The sequence below is a fragment of the Scophthalmus maximus genome, chromosome 17 (genome assembly GCF_022379125.1).
Source record: "Scophthalmus maximus strain ysfricsl-2021 chromosome 17, ASM2237912v1, whole genome shotgun sequence".
Lineage (NCBI taxonomy): Eukaryota > Metazoa > Chordata > Actinopteri > Pleuronectiformes > Scophthalmidae > Scophthalmus > Scophthalmus maximus.
Window position 1 is genome coordinate 5583659 of NC_061531.1, and position 17689 is coordinate 5601347.

Genomic DNA, 17689 nt, shown 5'->3' on the forward strand with positions numbered 1-17689 from the left:
TTCATCAAAAATATTTTTCTCAAACCAGTTCAGATACTCTCCCATCTCCCCACGTTCCCTCGGGTTCGGCAATCGAGTTTGAGACGCGTCAAATCAGACCAAACTGCGAAATTGTCCATTTCGACAACGCCACACTGAGCTGTGCGACGGCAGCTCAGACACACAGAGAGGAAACGGTGGTATAGGCAGGAGGAAACCAGGCCGTTCACGTACAAGGACGACACATTCACCACGGTCTGTTTAGCAGAACCGCTCCACGTCTCAGATCAAGCTTTCCTGTTTGGTTTTTAACCAAGCCACAATGATTTAATCCCAAGTTGAGGCTCGAGAGTACACGGACCAGTCGTTGTCCGTGTGGCCGACTGGGACCACTGACACTGTCTCTGCTGACGGTGACCGTGCTGCCAGCCTCCCCGGGGGGTTGCCAGGTTGGGCCGAGCCAGGCCCGCTCACCATCTGGGTCTCATTTCAGCTCCGCGGCATGCAGCCCATGTGACAGCAGAGAAGAATTTCACAACATGATGTCATAGATTCTCTTGTAATAGAAGTCTCACTGAGGCACGTATATATTTATGTATATACATTTTGCCTGCACTTTCCCATTCACTTGACAGGTAAAGTCGTCCGTGTATACAGTATATGCTATATTCAATTTGTGTATATCGTATAAAACAGTAATGAAAGCAGGCACACAAAAAGTTAATGATTTATAACCCATATTTATAACGTGTAATGTAATTATAAACAAGGGGGTTTGGTGATGAGACAAGGTTGGTTTCAATCCACCTTTCACCTTACCTTTTCAATTTGCAAATACAAAAAAAGAAGGACTGCAAATTTATACAAAAATCGACATTATTGCCAAAAAATTAAAATGTATATATATATATTATATAAGTGTTGGAGCAACATCCAAAGGGATTTAGTGATTATATCATGACGTATTTGAAAGCATGTGACATAAAAGTTCACCGCCGCAGAGACTGAAAATAGTAGCAAATCTGTGAGGAGTGATAATGAGACGCGTATGTTTCTTCAAATTTATCTTTTAATTGCAACATCTCGTTGCACCCTCCTCTTTCTGTGATGTTTTAATGGCACACGACTGGAGGATCAGTGCCGTCAGCTGTTTATCTTGATAAAACAACTCCTATTATTCACATAAAGTAATTCATTAAAATTGGCAATACCCAGCCCTCACCAGCTACACGGGTTCTGACACTTGGCCTCACTCCGGAAGTCAAAGAGAACTTTCTCGTTTAAGGTACGTTATACACCGAAATTCAACGACATCCAGTTGTAAAATATGAAAAGCAGACTCTGGTCATGCAGAGGGATGAAAACCAAAAATTGACTGAAAAACAATGAAAACAAACAAATGTGATTGTGAGTGTCTCGCTCTTGTTGTGGGTTGTTTGTTTGGCTTCACATTAGTCACTGCAGTGGTAACTCGTTTTTCCCCCAGGTCCACAACAAACCTAACTACATTACGGTCTTCAGATGTGCTGTGCAAATAGTCTAAATAAGACCAAGGGCTGAACGCAAATCTACAATTTGCATTTCATAAAACTGAAATGGAAATAGAAGTTGGGAGTGGAGCGTGTCGAAAATAGCTACGAGGGCGAAAATGTGCAGTGGTTGATGGGAACCAGGTGTGTTGCAGGTTAGGAGACATTCAGGAACATTTTTTTGGCATCACCGCAGCGTGGAATTTTCAGACACCGTTGAAAAAAACCCACCGGGAGTCGAGTGCCAGTTAGATGGACGGACGAGTCTCAGTCATCTAGAACGTATCGCTGCTCGAGTACCGCTTGGGGTCAGTGGGGAGGGAAATACAAATAGTTTGACCAAATGACAGTTAGAAAAAACTATTTGTAGCAAACCAATCGGTTTCAGTCAGCGACATCAAATAGGAAGCAGACTCGCGTGTGCTTTTCTTACAAACATGAAAAGGGGACGTTACTTTATTAACACAAGTGGCGTGACAGAACAGACAAACAAGACCTAAACCTGCAACAGACAGCTGGAGATGGACTTTATGGAAACTGTGACGCGGACCGTTGTCACTCGCAGGAAGACTGAGGCTAATCTTCTTGCCACAAACTCTTCTTCGAATCTGTCACAGTTCAAATCGCCCGGGGTTCTGCCTGTGTGTGACATCATAGCACCGAGCAGAGTTCTCTGTTCTGCAGTCCGTGTTTACAGGGATGAACTGAAATGTGTCAGAAAAAGGGATTTTAATGTTAGAATTCTATTCCCCCCCCCCCCCCCCCAATGAATTGGCTCGACGAGGCAATGATTGGGGACTGCCTGAAAATGACAGTGGGTGGTGAAAAGGGGCTTAAAAATATGTTACCAAAGCAAGGTCCCACACAGAGTTTAAACACTCTCCATACTCACAGGTCAACTCAACACCCTTCCTCCAACGTGCCAACAATAATACAACGGTGACGAATTGGTTCGGCTCATTCCATCACCAACTACAAGACGCACAAAAACTTCAGAAGGCTGTGCCTCCATATAAACCATCATATCTAAATGCAACAGTCATTTTTACATAGCCACCGACTGTACACTAAAAACTGAATGAAAAAGAAAAAGAAAGAAGATGTCACATTTAACAGAATGTGAATACTCTACTCACCTTTTTTCTGGTCTAAATAGAAAGTAGGCAAAAAAAATAAAAGAGGGAACCAGGCCAAATATACCATGTTGAATTTGAATTATATTATGGGATAGCTAATTAAGAAACATACTGTCACTGCGTATGGCAGTGTGCACTTTCACGACTCCGTGCACACGTAAAATTCATCCTCTACAACTGCATTTTTTAAATTTATACGATAAAAATCTGGCCTGATAAAAGAAGCCCTTCAGCAAAATGAAAACCTTGATAAACATCCCCCTTTTCTGACCCGTTTCCATAATGATCATTTGCATACCCTCTGGAAAAAAGGATATGCAATATTTGCAATGAATGTGCTCAGGCATCCATATACAGTACTGAGCTATAGGACTAAGAGTGTTGTGTATGTTAGGTCGTGCTTCGTGATGTTCCCACGCCAACACAGATAATCTGAATCGTGTCCAAAACCCTCCTTTAACTCTGTCACGCTGCAGAACAATACGTCCACAACTGGACTTGACTCTGTCGGTTTTTCTTGCATCATAAACCTAAGTGACTTTGGTAAGAGGTTTCTCTGTGGAGAACCAGACAATAAAACAAAAGAGATGTATTTGGGGATCTAAAAAAAAAAAAATCCACGCTCTGCTAAAATCCCAGTGTCCTCTGGGTAAAGGCTGCATGTTTTGAGGATTTTGTTTTGTTGAGCTCATAATTCAAGACAGACACGACGTTCGGAGCCAGAAAAGGTTTCACTCAGGCTTTTAAGAGCATACTGAAAAATCCTGCTATGCAATGTTGTGGACGGCAGCTCGGTGAGATGACTCAATGTTTTGAGAGGAGTGCGTTAACTTTGGTTTAATGTTCGTGTCCTTCATGCATGGGCTGTTGGACATTATGGCATGAAGAATGAACACAGTAGGTATCATTCAACACATACAGATCATTGTATTATAACATGAAATAAAAGCTGATAGCTTGAGACACACACAGGTCCTGACCGTTCACACAGTGTTCCCACAACAAATGCAAATGCTTATTATTCAGATATGAACACATATAAACAACAACCCCACTCCCAGCAACACGATGTCCATTTAAGAGTAATGAAAAAATAATGGATATTCAGGGAGACTTATCCTCCATAACCTTTTCATCAGTCTCCGTGATTGGTTGTTCAGTGCAGGACAACTAATCTTGACAGGCTTTGTCAGAAGACAGGAAACAGACGAGCTGAATGTAGGGACCGTCTCAAAAGTCTCTTTGTTGTCTTGTTATGGACACATCAAATTCATTTACATGGACCTTCTCCCAATTAAAAAAAAAAAGCATTATGACCCAGTAATCCTAGTAAATATATTTTGATTATTTGATACATTTTGACATATGGTTCAAATGTGATTTTTACCTTATATTTATATTCACGAGCAGCAAAAACGTACATATGGGGAGTTTAAAAATGGCAGTTGAAAACAATTGAATGCAGAACATTGAGATCTCTAACTGGTGTAGGCACATGCCCACCTCCATAAATCCAAACAGATAATGTATGAGAACAGACATATTTGTGACATGAACTAATATACAGTGGCTACATATCAATACAAACACACAACAGGTAGGTGACACAGGACAACGCAGGGAGTGGATCCTGATTGGCTGCGACAGTTCAAATTGTTTGTTGTCTGGGCCTTGTTATCTTTGTCTGTTCACATTTTGCCTCATTGTTCTTTGGGCCAAAATGGAAAGAGACGCACACATTTGTGCGTCTGTGAGTGTCCACAGACAACGCACACATCTGACACCATCTGTGTACATGGAGCTGACTGGAGCTGGGACTTCCAGGGTGGCATCAGGACCACCCTGGTGCGTGCACATCGAGCCCCCTTTGAGGCCGCTGAAGGAGGGGAGGCTGGGAATGAGTAACGGGCCAGCGGAGTGACACGCTCCACGGCTCAGCTTCAGACCCCCGGGCCAGCTCCCCTGTTGCGCTGCTGCCCGAAACAACCAGCTCAGTGACAGCGGCGTTTACACGCCCCCACACAACACGCTTCTTCTGTGTCACTTACCCGACATACCCGCTGTGCCACTCACCCCCCCCCCCCCCCCCCCCCCCCCCCAAAAAAAAAAAGCATTAAGAAACTCTACAGTGGAGGCATAAGCCTCTTTGGCTGGTACCATCCTCCCTGCTGTGCTGTCGACACATGCGTCTTTTCACTGGACGACAAAGACAACAACTTACAACTGGATCAATTACGCTTGAATAAAGTCTTGATCCTTCTTAGAATGACACTTACAGTCTTTGGAAAATGATCTACACGTTTTGTGAGCCATTTGTTTTCTTTCAATTCTTCTCATATAAACTCGATAACATTATGTAAATTAAATGTGACTGTTGCTTAATATGCCACCAAGCACCCGGAAGGCCAGCTGCTAATGACCCGCATCCTTTTCATGGACAGCCTCTTTTCTCTGGAACACCTCAAAACAAAAAACGTGAAGTAGACATAATACGCTGTCTTCAAAATGGAAAGGGAGTTGTTGGTTCCCGTTTCATATTTATTTTTCCATATTGAATCTGCGTGGGCCTGCTGCTCCACAAAGGATTTCCACATCCTCCTGTGCTCTGTCTCCATCTCTCACACACCCCTGTGACCAATTCTTCTCTCGCTGAGAATGAGGAACCGCTTATTGGATCTGAGGGGATATCCAGATAGATGGGGGGGGGGAGTAGAACATGGACTACCAGATTCTATAGCCCCCGCATGAACATAAATATCCCAGGGTTCTACATCTGCTCAAAGGAGCGAAAAAACCTGGGTAATTCATCAATGGCAGTCCTCCCTCTGCGCACTGTGCGCTTGTGATTGAGCTACATCTCCTGGTCAGACTGGGAGCACGAAACCATCCACAGACAGAGGATTAAGACACCCCGCGGTCTTCCATTACTCTTCCAGCCTGTGTGCGCATATAGACAGCGCAGACCGCCTCTTCCCATCCTTTTGTCATATCTCGTCCTATCGGTCACCACAGCTACTGTGGAGCAGATGACTCACAACTCCCTCACATGCTGACGCCAAAAACAGTAGAAAGTGACTTCCTTCCTCTCCTGATCGGCGGCGCTCGGAGACGAACGTCAGACGCTTCCCTCCCTTCTCTGCTTGCGGGGAAAACCTCTGGGGGCTCGGTCTGAGATTTAAACTCACACAGGCCGTAACATGCACACATGTGTATGTGTCATGCGGTTTATTTACACAGATAGTGAGGCTCAATTTCTCAGGATAGTAACTGGGAGATAGCGCGCCGTGTCTGGTTCCCACCTATGCAGGCAGATGGGAAAAAGAATGACCTCAGAGCAGCGAACTCGACGACCAATGTTAGATTACACTGTGATGTACTACAAGCCCGCAGTGCCTGGGTTCTGTTACAGCAGGTTTTTATGTTCGGGAGAGACAAGAACAGATCTGAAAACCCCTCAACAATGGACCTGTCACACTGAACAGAGGGCAGTAAAAGATACAGAGGTGGCAACACGGTCTGGATAGGACTTCACGTGACTCATGCAAATATGCACTTTACATTGTCTCTGGTTAATTTTAACATATAATCCTAAATATACTTTCAGAGACCGGTAGTTACTGCTGGTAACAGCAAGTGTGGCTTATTGTCTGATATGCTACAGAAGATAAGCTAGTGCCCCATCCCCTTTTTTTTTGAAGAGCAACCAATCAAACAGTCGGTGCAACAGTCAAAAGAGTTGAGTTGTCGTTGGTTTGACTGACAGAGGTTCAGGTTCCTCGTACTCGGTGTCATTATCCATCCGGGGGATTCGATTCGAATTTACTCATAAATACTGTGGTCAAGGTTCACTGAAGTTTCCCAGCCGTTGACATGCTTCAGGAAGAGCCAAGCCTTTTCCTCTTCCACTCAATACCATGTCCTGGCAGCTACCTAGCAACAAGCAGAGCAAACTTAGAAAACCTGTACAATGACCCCCTCAGTGTTTCCATAAAAACAATTATTAATTGTTAAATCCCATCTGGATAATGGGGCCATGGGGCTCAGAGTGTACCCTTATTCCCGAGGTGGTGCCCTTTATATTTCCTCCATTAAGTCACTGCACGAGTTGAAAGTTGACGTGTAGAGAGCGCACAGCATCATAATGTCGACTCAGCAATCATCTTCATTAACTGAATAAAAAAAACGCAAAAAACAACGGCACTTAAAATGAATCTTGTGATCGTTGAAATATTGGGTTGAATGTTTTGATGGGATGTAAAAATCACACGGGAGAGATCTTTTTTGACGTGGGGATGTGGCTGGTTATAAATAGATCCTCGGAGAAAAGTGTAAAAAAGAAAGCACAATAAACATGCCAGAAGAATGATGGATTGTCACCTCAGGTTTATGATTTACACTCTAGTGGCTCCTTGCCTCCGTCTCCTTTTATTCCCTCTGCACGGGAGAACACGGTGGAGGAGCCGCGTGCCAGAGTGTTAAAATAACCTCTATGCTCTGTGGGGAGGATTTGGCCGTCAGCCTAACGCAGGCCAATGTAGCCCTGCAGCAACCTGGCCCTGTTTAGATGTTCAGCACAGGCTTAGTCTGGAGAACATCCACTCTGACCACGAGCACAATTACGCTGCATTCATGTAATGTCACATTGACTGTAAATACAAGCTGCCAACCGGGAAAAATATTCAGGTCAGCCACAAGTTACTGACTCCAGCTAGGATGAGTGGGTGATTTTCAGACGACTCCTTATTGTAGCAACGTGCAAACCAAAATCACCATGATCCGAAATCTACTCACAAAGACACAAAGAGAGGGACACAAAGAAATCTGAAGTAATTTAGAAAAAAAAAAGGAGACGAGGAAGGCTTCATAAATAATATTGTGCTACTACTCACAAAGTTGATGCTATCTCTGTCATAGTATCGCTTCCAAAAAACTAAACTCCATTGTCCTAAAAAAGAGCTCAAGTTTCCCATTTTAACATCATGAAGGCTTGTTAATGTCCAGCACGTTTGTATTGATGCGCTCCACCCATCCACACACAGTGAAAACTTCCTTTCCAAACAGAACAGAGGGAAAGGAATTTGCTTATTGAGCTTAATGACCATGGACCTTTTCATCACCTCTCCCATAAACTTGAGGAAATAAAGATGAGGAAGGAAAGGAGCAGCATGCCTGTCAGCCGGTTTCCAAACCTACATTGTGAGAGCACGCCAGTTCACACACACACACAAACACACATGCATCAGAAATTAATGAGCTTTTATGAGATTATTACTCAAGCGAATATTTTTGCAATAATCACAGAAGGCATTTTAATCAGAGACGCAGTAACATGTCTGTTTTAGCATGCACTCATGCACGCTTGCACACACACACACACACACACACACACACACACACACACACACACACACACACACACACAGAGGAAATAGGAAGTACTGTATTTCCCAGTCAACGCCCCGTGCTTCTGCCAACCAGGCATGATCCTCCACCGATCCATTAGCTTTGTGCTTTAATTGGTTATTTTAAGACCAGTCTTGTTTCCTCCAGCGGTCGCTCAGGAAGCAACCACACATTTGATAAAGTGACTCAATTCAACATTTAGCTAGACGTTACATTTTGAACACATGTGCCCTGATGTGGGGAGGGGTCAGGTGCAAGAGAGGCCGTGAGAACAGCCTTGGACGTCTAAGCTAAATTCAAAAAAAGAAAAGAAAAAAGCTAAAATGCACGCACTCCTTTTTACCTCATCTTTTTGTCTTTTTGTCCCATTTGCCGATATTCCTACCCATTTTTTCTCATGGCACCGCCGCTTTAATTAACAAGTTTACAACACAGACAGACAAGACAAATGGTCGAGGCACAACAAAGATCCCTGGCGAGGCTGTTGCAATTACACGGCATACGTTCCAAGCAACTGCACCAGCAGTACGCCCACTCCCGCCTCCCCTGGACGGCTTCCAACCCGACAAGAGGAGGATAAATGGGCTGAGATATGCCGGCCATTATGCGTTATTATTCATAAGACGGGGTGTGTTATCGTTGGCACCACCGAGCAGCGGCTGTTTAGAAAGGGGAGTGAATAACTTCGGTCATTACTGATTACACATTGACAAAGTGTTGCCGGTGGAAAATGTCGAGACTTTTTTGTTCTTTTGCTTGCACGTGAGTTATGGTTCAGATCAAACGGCGCTCAGATGCTGCACATGTAGAGGTTATATGGCATGTTTCAATATACCTCCTACACATGTAGTGCGTTGTGTGAGCATAAACGATATCATTTTCAGACGAAACGCTTATTATAGTAGGGAGTATTTAGCCCCTACATGTCACGTAGCTCGACCAGGCATCCATAAAGACTATCAGCAAGAACTACTGTTTTTGTCCGAGTCACCACAAACAGGTCATTACTATGACCCACACACATTATTACTGGCTAATCTTAACTTTCATTGGCTAGTGGCGCGTTGCGTGAGCTGATGTCACACGGCATTACCTAATGAAATGCACTGTGCTGTGAGGGAGAGCTACCACGGCCCAGGCTGACATGGGTGGCTGTTTGTGTTGAGGCAGCGCGCTCCCAGTTCCCCGGGCAACCGAAAACGGTTTATGAGCAGTTACTCACACAAAAGTACGGGGCGGGCTGATTGCTCAGCTAATTGATCTCCGCCGGAGATCACAGAGCTGCGCTTGTAAAGAGGGGGAGCGCCTCCCATGACATCAGCACGCTCTGCATGGTGAGACAAGGCGTGCGAGTCAGCGGAGAGAGAGACTCGTTCCCAGACTCGTTCCCCACTGCTCTCTCTGCAGAAGAGCGGAGAGACAAAGTGTCAGGTGGAAACCACACATACACAAACCTACAAACACATACATTTGCAACTATTAATAAAGACTAAGAACAAGCAAACGGATCCTATTAAGCAGAGTATTCGGCAATTAGTCTAGAGAAGATGATGGCATATTTAGAAAATCTAAATAACAGAAATATGAACTTCGTGAACTGGGGAACATTCGTAATGTAATATTCTCTCCAGTAAAAACAGTGAAAAAAAGGCCATTTCCAAAGCAAAATGTTGTTGATTCTTAACAGCCGTGGGCAAATTCTTCAGGGGTCACAGGTCAGAATTGGCTACAGATGCTGCCCTTTGAGCTGATAGGTATTTAGTGTCCTTGAAAGACTTGGGGGTGATGCAACTCAGTATGAGAGCTTGAGCTCAGGTTGTCCATTTACAGACGTCACCGTAAACGCTGCCACACCAGGATCCTTCACGTGTCGTGGGATAAGATTCTTTTGTCATTTCATCTATATTTGACTTTCTGTTGGAGCTGCACGCAAATTAGCATGAACGGATTAATTACCTGATGCATTCATTCAAAGAAGGGTAACAGAGTCAAGAACTGTAGCAAAAATATTGACACTGATATCTGTCCGCCTTGGAGCAGCTTTGTGAAAATCTACAGCAAGCTTTCATTTCATCTAATCCTAGCCAGTTTTTCTTTTCTTCCGTGTTTCTAATCAATTCTATATTTCTTCTCAGCCTGGATTCTAGCACCTGACATATGGCTTTCAGCAGGGATAAGATGAGTTTATACCCGAACTAAGGTTAAGAGTGGAAAAGCCCACACAAGTGACCAGCAGGGTTTTACACAGAAACAGGAACGTGCTCAGGCCTGGCCGAGGTGGAAGAGGGAGATGGCTTCAGATAGCCTTTCATCATGAGAACAACTCAATTCATTAGCCCAGCTTGTACCTTTTCATCTCTTATCTCGTCTCGGGGCACGAAATGCCCTCCCGTTCGGTTTGGCAGAGGTGAAAGGTGACCTGACTGATGGCTCATTATGTTTCTGTGTGTGCGCGCTGGTATGGTAGTGGAGCGGACACGACTGCCCACAGGGAACAGAGGTGCTGCTGCCAAATTGGCCATGATGGCATCATTAGACTGATAGCATCTGTCCCAATGCAAGCCAGGCTCAGCTGCCCTCTGCCCTTGAAATCAGCTCGGAGGTAGACGGTGGTAATTGTACACGTCAACTTTGGTTTGCCTGTGGAGAATGAATATGATGTCACCAGGTTTATGAAGGTTGCTGTAAACCGCAGCTCGGGGTCACTGCTCGCTGCATCTGCTCAGTTGTTTCCCAGCCAAAACAAACCCAAAAGAGTAATTAGGCCCAGGTTTATCTTAAAGGCCACCATCTACGGCACTCGTAGATCCACCTTTGACCTTCACTTGTTATTCATTCACCTCTCAGGCCTCTTAGAGTAAAAGACGTTTACTGTAGCTACACAACTGTCCCAGCTGCTTCTGGTATTGTCCATGGTAAAAAAAAAATTAAAAAAGGGACTATTGGCCCATTCTTCCTAAAGCATTAACAGGCATACATGTCAGCCACATTACAACACAAACACAATAGCAGCTGATTATCTCCAACCAGAGAAGAGAAACTATTACTTGATGTTGTCCTCGGTCGTCACATTGTTGCCCATTCATGCTCTAGAAAGACAACAGAAGAGATATGAAGTCAATTGATGGAGTGACATGAGATAAACGTCTAAGCCCTTGAGCTCTGCTCAGCACAGAGACAGGTGCAGCAAAGACCATTCCCATTTTTCAAACCTTTAATATGGGCCTCATTAAAACCATGTTACATATACCAACTCCTCATGGTCCAACTTAGTTGTTTGTCTCCGCCATGCCATTTCTCTTTGAACTTGGCCAAAGAAGAAAATCTTTAAACCATTCGCATATTGGCACAATGTTCTGGTGATTTATTTGTTTATGTGACACCGAGGTGGGGGGGGGAATTGCTATTGAAGAAGCGGTCGTAGGGTAAACCTGCTCTGTTCTGTGGGAGATAAAAATCTCCCACCCCTACAGCTCCGATTGTTTCCCTTTCAATGTTTACATTTCTTTTGCCCCGGAGTGAAATCATCAAAAGCGGTCTCCGGAAACTTGTAAAAGGAGTCATCATCTGGAGAGCTTGTTGCAGGAGTCTTTGTTGTCCTCCTTGCCCTCATCAAAATCACAGCTGCTGCAGTGATGTGTGATAGAAATTTTTTATTATGGGAATGGTGCGTCTGCTGGAGGTAGGCCCTGGAAGCAGCTGAGGGTGACGGATCAGAGCACTTGCTTTTTTATGTTTGTGCATTACCGAGTCCAATGCGCTTCATCAGAGCAAGTCCACGAGTGCGGCACGACAGAAAAGTGTGTTTGTTGGAGTTATTGGCCTCAGCAAAGATTAGTCTCAGTGCCATGGCAGCCGATAGCACTGCCATATAAAACTGTATTTACGACGATGATTTATTGATCCTTCAAAGCAGAATTCATTTATGATTAATTTCCAGCTGTCCAGTATTATAACGATATACTTGTGCCATGCTTTTGGATGCAACACGGTGCGATTAGTGCCTCTAAGTTATGTCTCTCTAACTATTACAAATCAAGTACTTTCAGAGCATAAAGCATAATCACTGACTGATTCATTGCCTTATTAGCGAATACAAAGCGTCCTGGTTTCAAGCAAAAGATTTAGCAATGACTTCATCCGTGGAAGATCCACGACGATTCGGTTTTTGTTAACACTTCAGATCATAACCCGTGATTATAACCCTAACCCTATTTCAAAATGATGATATAGTTTAAAGTCCTGAAGGGACGTGTGTACATCTATCTGCTGATAGAGACAGGCCAGTTTGGGGCCCCAATTTCCAAATGGGCCCATTAGTCGCGCAATCTGACATAACCACAGTGGTCATAGAGTCGAGCATTTGGCAACAAAAAAAAAACAGTTTGGTTGTAGTCCGTTAACCCTTGTAACGTTGTAGTGAGCTGTTGCCTGTGGATAAAGGCACAATGCGAACATAGAATATGAAGACGTGGAAGAAGACGTGTTCACCTCGGTCTGCACACTTCCTGTTGAGGCACGCTGCCCCGCCCCCACTACTGCGCTGAAGGCAGTGTGCTGTTCTCGTGTTTATTCAAAGATCATTAATACTGAATGTAATGCATGTCCAAATCTCACCAATTCAACACAGCACTACCTTGGGCTCTTAACAATACACATCCCAAGTGTGAAGTCGATACGATGAATGGTTCTCGAGATTTGTGAGCTACAGACAGACAGACAGACAGAGATTCTTTGCTTTATAGTTATATTATAAAATGCTGTGAACAGCTAAACATCCAGAGGAAGATCTTAGAATGAAATAACTTATGCTTTTATGTCCTGTCATATCATTACCAGAGGTAATGACCCTTACTTTTAAGTGTTAGTACACTAGCACCAGGACAAAGCATTGAAAATGTGGGAGTAAACTTAGAACATTGGAAGTCCTGGTATGTAGGGAGTAAAATAAAACATCACCTTTCAGATGGCAAGTGTTCACTGTTTTTTTTTAAATACAGCAACAAAAAAAAAAGTACATAGGCACTTCATGTATATCAATGAACTCTTGTGAAACCCACATCACCCACATGTGCAACACAGGTGTTATGCAAGCATTGTATAATCTTATGTGCGTTGCGGTGAAACTCTGGAATCAAGTACGTTTGATGTAACTTCAGCAGCAACACACAGGGTGTGTGTGAGTGTGTGAGCTCTCAGTGAGAGCGAGGCCAAAGATGTGCAGTAGCATGGTGAACAACTAAAAATCTGCTCCCTTCTTCGACAAACACACGATACCGTCTAACTCATAGAGACACTCACAACGAGTACAGTGAGCGCCTTGCGTGTGTGCGTGTCTCGGAAACATCCAACCGCTAAACCAACTGTTGTCATGAAAATATGGCCCTGTAATCTGTTAAGGGCCGAATGTTGACTTCTCCTCAGATCCCAGGCTGTGACGGAACATGAACCCTGTTTGATTTGGCGCACGCACGTCATCGGCTCATGATGCGAGTGCCTGTACAGGATTATACGCAGCGAGGGAGTAATTGGTCCTGGATAAACAACAATTGTGCTGGAATTCCATCTTTCCCCGTCTCCGAAGAAGCAGTGCATTCTTTTCAGTGCAGATCACACACACGCACACGCCTCAATCCTCTCTCTCATACACACACTTTGTGTGGTTAAAAATCTGACACCTGTTGACAGCCCTAGTGAAGTCCTGCCGCCGCCGCCGCCGCCGCTGCTGACTTCTTCAAACCGTCCATAACCGGATCTCATCAGAGATTGTCATGTACAGATGGTTGATTGTTTCTGAAGTGTGTGCGCTCGCCTCGGCAGACAGAGCGAAAAACCACCTCCACCGAGCCGTGGGATGCGTGATTTCCATCCAATATGCACACCCACCACGGGCGCTTCCTTCACTAAGCCCGGTACATGCCACTTGAACATAAATAGATTGGAATAGCATAGCTCCAAGAGGGCCCTTGAAACCAAATGAAAGCCGACCCAGAAAAGACACCTTGCTATTCTGGACGTCCACTGCAGGAGCACAATGTGCCGCTGGTTTGCAGTAACCATTCCAGTATATGCAGTTTTCCAGCATTCAAACATTTACTGTGGCATCTCTCTTTTATTTTTCATTTAAATCGAAGCTTTTCTTTTTTTGTGTGTTCAATTCTGCCTTCTTCTGTTTATTTCAAACAGAGCTACTGCGGGCAAAAACTGTAAAAAGACATAATTTCCTCTTGTCCAGATCAATTTATCTTATTTACAATCAAGTGGAGGAAATGCACAGAGCAAATATTAAAGCTTCCTTGTAAATTAAATTAGTATTGTGTCAACAAATAGAAACACAGGTAATTTATTTACAAAATAAATAGAAATATGAAAATATGAATGTGAAAATTTCTGTGTTGCACCATATTAATACCATTATAAGTTGCTGTTATTGTTAAATAAGTGCAAGACACACAAGCAGACAGAGGGTTGTTTTTTTTGTTGAACCATTTTGAGATAAATCATCTGTTCAATGATTTAAAACCATCAGTAGCTTTGCAGTGAATTGCCAGAGGACATGTGAAAAGTTTTATTAATAATATAATAATAATAAAAAAACATTCATCCATATACCGAATCAACTGTGACACATGATCCCCACAGTTACAATTGAGAGTGTGTGGACTAGCTGTCAAATGAGCAGAGTCCAAGTCCAAATCATAAATTGTTCAAATAATTAGCTAAAAATTATGTTTAAATAAATAGCTATTAGTAATAGATAAATGGTCAAAATGTCTGTGTGGTGTCTTCTGCGACGAATAATATAGAAGCAAACTACTGCAAACCAAACCAACTCAAACAAGGACAGGTCAACCGGTTGTGGTTAAATTCAATTCAAATGGACACATTTGGAACATCTTACACAAAGGTTGGGAACTGTATTGTAGTCAAATCAGAGAGGGTTACCTGTGCCCGACCTTTACAGGCCACGTATATATATATATATTCTGTTATTTGGCCGACGTGTGACAGATGCTGTGAAGGGGACAGGCAGCCTGTTGCTCTAAAAGCTTATCAGCAGACAAGCTATTGTCACCGCTGGACCACTGCTGCGGTGAGTGTGTGGGCAGAGCGAGGATGTGTGGATGAGATAGCACAGCGTCCATTACAAGGGCCTGGGGACAGCTTTGCAGATAGCGCTTATTAATCCCATGACACTCTAACGCTTATATATAACACATAAGTACATTTTCACCTTTGAGATTATTTTGGGTCGTTGTTGTTTTCGTTCCCCGTCTTTGCCTGTTTTCTGAAAAGTTATATTTTGTTCTTTGAAGTGATGGCTGCAGTGATACCTTAAACACATCTGTTTCTTTATATTGAAAGGGGATGAAAGTTCAGTACCAGCATTGATTTTTTTCAGAGGTAAGAACTAAGAGCATTCCTATTCATTTAAAAAAAGAAGAAAAAAAAGGCCCCATTGCATTTTCCCTGTCACACTTCTCTTAAGTAGAGATAACATCTGGGATAAGAAAGCAGTAAAGAGTAAGAGGGAAATAGAGGAGGGAGGGAGCGTGCGTGTGTGTGTGCGTGTGTGTGTGTGTGAGAGAGAGAGAGAGTTCTTCAAAGTTTGGTGTAGTGAGTGTTGAATCAATCCTGGCAGGGAGGTGTGGGAGATAAGCCTGTGACAGCTGCCAAACACAGAGGTGCCGTGTGTGTGTGCGTGCGTGCGTGCGTGCGTGTGGGCCCCCCATTCAAAAGGAGTGTTTCTGAATCCCAACCACCTGCCAGCTCTGGTCCCCTATGGCAGGTGTGAGTTGGTTTGTACGTGATTCAAACCGCTGATGAACGTGGAGCATATGTGAGTCTTATCGGCTGCATCTCCCTGTAATAACATGAAGCCGGGTAAAGAGATTACTGAACTGGGAGGAACCGGGAGGGCTGCTCATATTGTTTCAGCCTAATTATGTGAAACAAAAAGTGATTCAAAAAAGCAAAACATGTGGATCATTTTATTTTTAAAATTTCAAAAATGCCCTTAATTGGACATTTATCCCCGAAACTGAAATGTTGCTGATTGTGAGGGAGCTCAGGGACCTTTTTTTTCCGGGGAGCTACTCAGCTCCCCTTGTAATTCCAACATGGATTTGCTGTTGTTCTTGATCCACCCAAACAAAGACAGGTGCTAACTGGCTAAATCAGGTAGAGGGAGGGGGGTAGGTTGAGTGTCATCGAGAAAAATGCCATTATAGAATAAAAACACACTTGTCAATCAACACAAGTTGATGGATGGATACTTTGAGAACAATAATAAATGAGTTGACTTATAATAATAACTTCCATAATTTCACAAATTGGTGGTTCATTTATTCATTTTAATGTCAAACACTCCCAAAAGAGAAAACTTGGCAACAGCCTGAAACTCATGGCAATGCATCATTGGTGTGTGAGGAACACGAACTCTGGGGTCGATATTAACGAGTGAAAATAGCGATGACGATAAATCACAGTGTACGCCAGTCCGTCAGATGTGTGGGAGAGCGGAAGAGCGTTTTCCTGCCTGACATCACCGGGGGTCAGAGGTTAAATTCACAAGCAGGTGGCCAAGTGAAAGAGAGCCTGAACCAGGACGTTTCCTTTAGACGCTCTATTATTCTCAGGCGAGACCAAAGCGGGCCAAGCTGCGCCATCTGTTTCAATAACCTGCCGTATTCATATGAAACTTGTACCACGGGACTGGGACTCCATGATCTCTATCAAGTGAGTGCACTTTCTCAGGGTCTCTGCTAACTGCATTTGGCTCCCGACCACCGCTGCAAATTGGAAGGTTTGTAAACACAGTGTGCCGAGTTCGTCGCTGTCAGATAACAAGCTCACATTTCCAAAATGTCAGCTTTTTCAGGAGCTAAGAAAAACACAAAGGTTTTTCCAACTTGATGACACCGCACTTGGTTTCATGAGGCGAAGGGTTTCAGGGTTTCTCAGCTGACAGGCATCTGTGTGACCACGCAGCTAGAGTGAAAACACAAAGATCAGAAAAACTACAGTTACACGGTTTTCTACGTAACAACAAGTGCCACATGGGATTGCTTAAAATCAGGGGGAACTAAACCCATCGCTCCACTTTGCGACAAAGCGGCGCCGTGACATGTCAAGGAAGGAGTTGTTGTGTTCAGTGTTGTCTCTTTTGTCTGTCCCCGTCCAGCCTGCCACTGCAACCTGCATGCTCGGCGCTGTCGCTTCAACATGGAGCTGTACAAGCTGTCTGGCCGGAGGAGTGGCGGGGTCTGTCTCAACTGCCGCCACAACACAGCGGGACGCCACTGCCACTACTGCAAGGAAGGCTACTACCGGGACATGACCAAGTCCATCTCTCACCGCAGAGCCTGCAAAGGTAATTGGATAATGACAAAAGTTGGATGCTCTTAACACGTATTTGATTTATTGTTAAGGTCAAACTGAAATTTGGATCCCACTCAGTATCGAGTAAGAGATATAAACTATAAAGTTTATAGGTTTTTTTGGTCTTTCTTTCATATATGAGGGCATTTCCCATGGAAGCGGTTAAAGCACAAAAGCAGAGCTAACATAAAGTTCTTAATGTGTATTTCATTGAGATAAATGTGCCTAGTGTAATATGTGAACATTCTGCATGTATACACT

General features: G+C 43.8%; 1 protein-coding gene and 1 long non-coding RNA gene across 3 annotated transcripts in view; one reads left to right on the forward strand and one right to left on the reverse strand.

Moving 5' to 3' along the window:
• Positions 1 to 17689, forward strand: part of ntn1b (netrin 1b) — a 39153-nt gene that overhangs the window by 5191 nt on the left and 16273 nt on the right. The window contains exon 3 of the mRNA XM_035614803.2: positions 17232 to 17420. Coding sequence (XP_035470696.2) covers positions 17232 to 17420 — 189 coding nt within the window. The remainder of the gene's footprint in view (positions 1 to 17231; positions 17421 to 17689) is intronic.
• The window catches only part of LOC118288580, a 47942-nt gene that overhangs the window by 1386 nt on the left and 28867 nt on the right, over positions 1 to 17689 (reverse strand). The window contains exon 3 of one of the 2 annotated variants that reach the window (XR_004785894.2): positions 17288 to 17412. The exons of the other annotated variant lie outside the window; for it this stretch is intronic. This is a non-coding gene — a long non-coding RNA (uncharacterized LOC118288580). Of the gene's footprint in view, positions 1 to 17287; positions 17413 to 17689 lie in introns of those variants that run through there. 2 annotated transcript variants of the gene reach the window in all.